This window comes from Micropterus dolomieu, linkage group LG17, assembly GCF_021292245.1.
Source record: "Micropterus dolomieu isolate WLL.071019.BEF.003 ecotype Adirondacks linkage group LG17, ASM2129224v1, whole genome shotgun sequence".
Classification (NCBI taxonomy): Eukaryota; Metazoa; Chordata; class Actinopteri; order Centrarchiformes; family Centrarchidae; genus Micropterus; species Micropterus dolomieu.
This window is the reverse complement of record NC_060166.1, coordinates 36,583,042-36,589,569: the sequence shown is the minus strand read 5'-3', so window position 1 is coordinate 36,589,569 and position 6,528 is coordinate 36,583,042. Positions and strand designations below refer to the sequence as shown.

The following is a 6,528-nucleotide window of genomic DNA, read 5'->3' as shown; positions in this document are numbered from 1 at the left end:
TTCTCGCCTCAGAATTTGTCAGAAGTGGATTTAAAGTTCTGTTGTCGGCCTCTAAAGGAGAAAACGCTGTGCATCAGGGATCTACGCTGCGTTTTGTGCGCGGTGGCTTCTGGGACAAATCCCATTAGGAAGCTGAACTTCTGTCACGTCTGCAGCTGGAGCTGAGAGAGGAGAAATGTGATGTCTGGTCCTGGTTCCTGTAAGAACGCGTCCTGCAGCGTTCTGGATCAGCCTGATAGTAAAGAGCTGCAGTGATCCAGCCTAGAAGGAACAAATGGACGAGTTTTTCTGCATCATGTTCCTGATTTATTCCCTCAGTAAACACTTTCCTGATGAGTTTCTGGTCTCAGTCGCTAGTTTCAAGTCTTCTTCAACACAGCATGATGTTCATTTAGTAAATTATGGTCCCATTTAGAGGAACAGAGACCAGGAAGCAGGGGAGGCTTAAGGGCGGGGCTACAAGCTGATTGACTGGTTAATCCATCAGCATAGAGGACTGTGGTTTCTGGTTTCTCCTCCAGGCGGATCCACTTCAGTCCTCCCTGCAGACCTGTGAGGCACCACAGAAGAAGAAGGGGGAGATGGTGTCAGACGTGGAGCTGGAGGTGTCGGACGGAGGAGGGAGGAGAGTCCTGTCCCTGGACGACTGCCGCTGTCCCGTGTGTCTGGAGATCTTCATGGAGCCGGTGACGCTGCCCTGCACGCACACCTTCTGCAAGGTACAGACTCCGCCCACTCACGTGTCACGTGTGGTCACATCAGCTGATGAGCTGACCGCCAGCCGGTGTGTGTTTCAGGGCTGCTTCCTGGAGTCGGTGGATAAGGCCACGCTGTGCTGCCCGCTCTGCAGGAAGAGGGTCTCCACCTGGGCCCGGCTCCACAGCAGGACCAACACGCTGGTGGACCAGCAGCTGTGGACGCAGATTCAGACCGCCTTCCCTCTGCAGTGTCAGCGCCGCCTCAGCGGGCAGGACGGCGTCAGCGAGGATGACGCTGGAGGTACGGACACACAATACTCCTCAGGGTCCAGCTGATCAGTACTGGTGTCACAGAGCTGGGTTTTAACTGGACCGGGTCGCTCTGGGTCCATGTGACCTCATCAGAACCAGGGCTGTGCGATATGACGAAATATATCGTTTGACGCTAGCAAAACGTTTCACGTCATGCTCGTTTACTTTGTCGTGTTGCCAATCCAACTCTTTACCAGGGGACGAAGTTAGTTTTACGCTGGAGATATGGCAGACGTCTGTCCAACTTGAAACTAACTTCACCGCCTGCGTTGGGTCTGCGTGCGGAGCTGCGCCGCAGGCTACGCACGTATGGATCACATTCTGACAGTGAAACGAGTCATATCGCACGTTGTGGCGCTCAAATATATGGATCCAGCGTGTTACAGCCGCTGGTTTGGCCACTAGTAATATTTACTTAAAGTACGGGGCGCTTCCTGTCTGCTTGGAGGCATTGCGAGGCTACCCAGCCAACCAATCATAGTTCTTATGGTCCGCGCCGCCCTGACGTGTAGTTACATTTTTGAGGAGGTGCACGTCAGGCGACGGCGTGGGCGACGGGGCTACACAGAAGCTACGCCGCCAATTTGACACAGAAGAATAAATCGCACTTTAGTTTGAGCAACGAGCATCATCGACAGAGTCCACCTCATCTCGCCGGAGTCCTGCGCTGACAGCTCGAAACACGGACCACCTGCCGAGTGCTTGGTCCAGGATGTTGATGGATCAGGTCTCTGTGACCATGTGGGCTCAACAGGCTCTGGTTTCTGTTGCTTGGTCGACATGAGGAGCAGACTTTTAGGAGCAGAATAAAGTCTGAGCTGGTCCAGCATGGCTCCTCTCCTGACTCTCTTTCCTCTGAGCGATCACCCGCCGTGGCGCCCGGTCCGGTTGGACCGTGGTCTGCTGCTCTTTAATCCAAAAACCCGTCTCCATCTTCCAGTGACTGTGTTTATGTCAGTGTTGACGCATGTTTCAGCAGTAAAGCTGGAAAGAATAGTGTTTACGAACCACATGTTACTGCACTTTGTGTTTGTATCAGTACATTTTAATTAAAAGTGGCAACACACTACTTTATAAGTCATTATTCAATTTCAATTGTTGCCCAGCTGCATTAAAAACAAGTCAGGAACAGATTCCACTGATTGTGTGTGTGTGTGTGTGTGTGTGTGTGTGTGTGTGTGCATGCAGTCTCGGTGTGTTTTCCCAGGGTGAGTCGGCCCGGAGAGGTGAGGCAGGAATATGAGGACCAGCTCACTAAAGTAAGTTAAGACTCTGTGTGGTGGTGATGATGATGATGCCCGAGTTCTTCTGTCAGGTGTTTCAGAGGCAGCAGGTGGAAACTGTGTCTCTTTCAGCAGCTCTGATGATTTACGCTGCAGCTGCATGATGTTCCCTCTCTCGCAGTTACGCTCGCTGAGTGGCAGAAAGACGATCGGCAGTGTTAGCTTGAATCAGCGTAAACACAAACAACACATCTAATATGGGAAAGAGCCGGATCACTGGTTCCTTGGTAACCAGTAAGGATCACCCTCGATTCCGACTGCCTTTAATTTGACCAAATAATCACGTTTTTTACTCCCGGTTTGCTAAACGCAGCCATGGTAACAGATGTTTTGCCACTCAGTCCAGCGTGTTGTTTGGATGAAGTGATGGCCAGCTGACGGCGGCGTGGAGCTGGTGAAACAGGCGGCAGTTTGTGACGTGTGGGTGGTTGTTTTTACAGCTGTCGGAGGAGAAGCGAGCGCTGGACGAGGAGGAGAAGAGAGCCAGCGAGGAGTACATCCAGAGGCTGCTGGCCGAGGAGGAGCAGCTGCTGCAGGAGGAGAGGAGGAGGCGGGAGGAGGACGAGAGGCTGGCCAGACTGCTCAGCAGCCAGCTGGTACGGCACCTCACATGCTCTTTCCTGCAGCGCCCCCCATCAGGGCCGGCTCTGCAGGCTCGGGCCGGACTAGTTTTACATTTTTAATGATATCTCACCTGTGCCTCCGTCTGTCTCCTGCAGAACTCTGCTGCCGTTTCTCAGGACAACCTGCGTCCTGCTGACGCCACTCCGGCCAAGAAGAAGAAGGAGGTCGCCGCCGGACAGATCGACAAGTAGGTCCATGTGTTGTTTGAGGATGATACCGGATCCATGAAGACCGGTATGAGTAACTGGGTCATCAGTTAAAGTATTATGTTCAGCACAGAGCGTCAGATCAGGATTTAACACATCTGGTTCTGATCAGAGTTCTGGATGAAGTTATGTGGTTTCTGTGTGTTTCAGGTTCTTGAGTCCTCGTCCCTCTAACACCAGCTCCTCAGACTGCAGCTCTGCGTCCAGGCTTAGGGCCAACAAGGTCAGTTCACTCTTTACTCAGCTGCTCCTCTTCCTCTGTTCCCTCCGGCCTCCAAACCACCGTCTGATCAATGATTCAGACAGAACCAGAACGTCTCCTCATAGTACTGAAACAAACAGACCTTCACTAACCTGATGCTGAGCTTCAGCTAAACCAGGGCTGAGTTCAGCGCCAACCAAACGGAGCAAAACGTTTATAACAACAGAAACGGTGGTGCGCTGTACTCCTTGTTGTGAATGCAGGCATGCTGCACTTTACTGCCGTTTAATACCGCTGTGTTTACATACCTGTCGCTGCTGATTGGGTAAGACCTCTGACACGCCCACCAAACGGAGAAAACCTACTTCGAAGCCCGTTTTCAGGACGTTGTGAAACGTTGCGCATGTTCAACTCGCCACAGGTCCAACTCAGTCAACCTCCAAAGGTTCTGAGGTCCAGTCAGCAGCAGATACTCCCCAGGCCCAACCCACCAACCCAGCCAATCAGAGAGACCCACACAGAGCGTCACTAGGTTAGCAGCTCAGCACAGACACAGCTGCTGGGTGGAGGAGGGGCGTAGCTGTCCCCCTTCTTTTCAGTCTTAATGCTAACTTTATGCTAAGCTAACTAGCTGCTGGGTGGAGGAGGGGCGTAGCTGTCCCCCTTCTCTTCAGTCTTAATGCTAACTTTATGCTAAGCTAACTAGCTGCTGGGTGGAGGAGGGGCGTAGCTGTCCCCCTTCTCTTCAGTCTTAATGCTAACTTTATGCTAAGCTAAGTAGCTGCTGGGTGGAGGAGGGGCGTAGCTGTCCCCCTTCTCTTCAGTCTTAATGCTAACTTTATGCTAAGCTAAGTAGCTGCTGGGTGGAGGAGGGGCGTAGCTGTCCCCCTTCTCTTCAGTCTTAATGCTAACTTTATGCTAAGCTAAGTAGCTGCTGGGTGGAGGAGGGGCGTAGCTGTCCCCCTTCTCTTCAGTCTTAATGCTAACTTTATGATAAGCTAACTAGCTGCCGGGTGGAGGAGGGGCGTAGCTGTCCCCCTTCTCTTCAGTCTTAATGCTAACTTTATGCTAAGCTAACTAGCTGCCGGGTGGAGGGGGGGCGTAGCTGTCCCCCCCTCTTCAGTCTTAATGCTAACTTTATGCTAAGCTAAGTAGCTGCTGGGTGGAGGAGGGGCGTAGCTGTCCCCCTTCTCTTCAGTCTTAATGCTAAATTTATGCTAAGCTAAGTAGCTGCTGGGTGGAGGAGGGGCGTAGCTGTCCCCCCTCTCTCTTCAGTCTTAATGCTTAATGAACTTTCTGTTTCAGGAGAACATCCTCGTCTCTCAGCTGCAGTCCGAGCGCCCCCTCCCTAAACTGGACTATTATGGCCCTCAGACCACCCGCGACATGTCAGAAGCTCCGCCCCTCCGTCCCACCTCCCCATCAGCCTCAGTGGAGGAGCAGCTCTGCCCCGGGAGCATCAGGAGCCACCTGATCGGAGACGGGGGACCCTCATCGTCCAAGAGGAAGAACTTGGAGCAAGAGACAGCGGAAGTGGAGGAGGAGACGGGGACCAAACGAGTCTGTCGCTCTCTGCCCCTCCCCTCCTCCTCCTCCTCCTCCTCCTCTCTGGAGGGTGGGGGTTCGACCCTGCAGGGGATCTTGGAGTGGGAGGCGGAGCTGCTGAGCAGACGGCAGCAGGAGGACGAGGACCGGCGGCTGGCTTTGCTCCTGCAGAAGGAGCTGGACCAGGAGGTGAAGCGGAGAGCCACCGACAGACGCAAAGGGTCCTCTGATGCTTACCTGCTCCGCCAGACCCGCAGCGGGGAGGTGGAGGCCAGCAGCTCCCACACTCCCAGCAGACCATCCAGGAAGACTACAAAGACCTCCTCCTCAGCTGTAAAGACTACAAAGACCTCCTCCTCAGCTGTAAAGACTACAAAGACCTCCTCCTCAGCTGTAAAGACTACAAAGACCAGCAGCAAACAGACCACCCTGACGGAGATGTTCCGCAGCTGAGCTCTCTGTGTCCGCAGACTAACAGTGAAACCAGAAAGTGCCCACAGAGTTCACGTTCTTCACTACATGTGGACACGTGATTATCGTGCGGCTTCGTACTGACTCGTTACACCTCATCATCTGTTGGACCCGGGTCATGGGATGTTTCAGGTCAGTCCTCAGGGGACACAGTCTCAGGTAATCAGGTCACATCCCTCCTCCTAGTCCAGACGTCCTGAGGGCCTCAGCAGAGGCGGCTCTGTGGTGGTCCCCTACCTGTGGCCCCGCAGTGAGTGAATCTCTGAGCGGCTTGTTTTTAAGTTTGACGCTGAAACGAGTTCACGTATTTTAGTTTTTCAGTTTCACCTTCTGTAAATTAGTTTTTCAGTTTCAGTGGTTCCACCAGACCTCGGTGGACCACGGCCACTGGTCCTCATGGAAACAGACCAGAACAAAGTGTGTGGGGGGGGTGACCTGAAATGTCCCTAACAGGCCACCTTACAGAGAATAAAGCCTCTGATTCTGTGTCATCAGGACAGACTCTATTTCTTTACCTTCAGAGTTTCTACCAAATAAAAACTGATCTGAAAACAGCTTTAGTCGTTTGGTCCTTTATCATCTTATCACCAGGTCACATGACCTCGCAGGAGAAAGGCGGCGGCAGGTTTGTAAGGAGCCTCGACACGTTCTGAGGTGTCCACCTGTGACTCTGCACCTGAACGCACGGCCTGCATGTTTCAGAAATTAGAGGTCGCGAGAGTCGGATCACTTTTCTGCAGCGACACCAGCGGAGGTTTTCATACCTGCAGCTCACGTTTGGCCATCAGGTCGGTGAAAATCAGCCTACCTGGAGCAGTGGGCGGAGCTGGGCTCACCTGTGGCGGGAAAATGGGCGATTTCTCACGGCGAGGACTGAATTCAGACCAGGTGAGGGTCTGAGGCGAGCCCGTGCTTATCTGTGTTTAGAAACCAGATCCAGACCCTGGGCTGTCAGATCATTAAAAATGTTAGCAGGCGGTGAATGTTTTCAGAGTTCCCGTGCTGGAAGACTTTAAATAAAGAAGCTTGTGTGGCGGCAGAAAAGTGGTCTGATGACTCGTCACCTGTGTAACTGGCTCATGTCTCCGTTCCCACGGGAAGGGAAGTGCTGGATCTCTGAAATTATAATTATTTACTGTTTACTCCTTACAAAGTAATAATACTTATTACTGGGTTTTAATAGTAAC

General features: G+C 52.7%; 1 protein-coding gene across 3 annotated transcripts in view; it reads left to right on the top strand.

Moving 5' to 3' along the window:
* Positions 1-5,895, top strand: part of rnf168 (ring finger protein 168) — an 8,060-nt gene extending 2,165 nt beyond the window's left edge. For 2 of the 3 annotated variants that reach the window (XM_046074346.1, XM_046074345.1), the window contains exons 2-8: positions 522-719; positions 798-999; positions 2,199-2,269; positions 2,734-2,889; positions 3,013-3,104; positions 3,274-3,346; positions 4,631-5,895. In XM_046074346.1, the coding sequence (XP_045930302.1) occupies positions 582-719; positions 798-999; positions 2,199-2,269; positions 2,734-2,889; positions 3,013-3,104; positions 3,274-3,346; positions 4,631-5,323 (1,425 nt within the window). In that variant the 5' untranslated portion in view covers positions 522-581 and the 3' untranslated portion in view covers positions 5,324-5,895. The remainder of the gene's footprint in view (positions 1-521; positions 720-797; positions 1,000-2,198; positions 2,270-2,733; positions 2,890-3,012; positions 3,105-3,273; positions 3,347-4,630) is intronic. The other variant, XM_046074347.1, reaches the window with a different exon arrangement.
* The last annotated feature ends 633 nt before the right edge of the window (positions 5,896-6,528 follow it).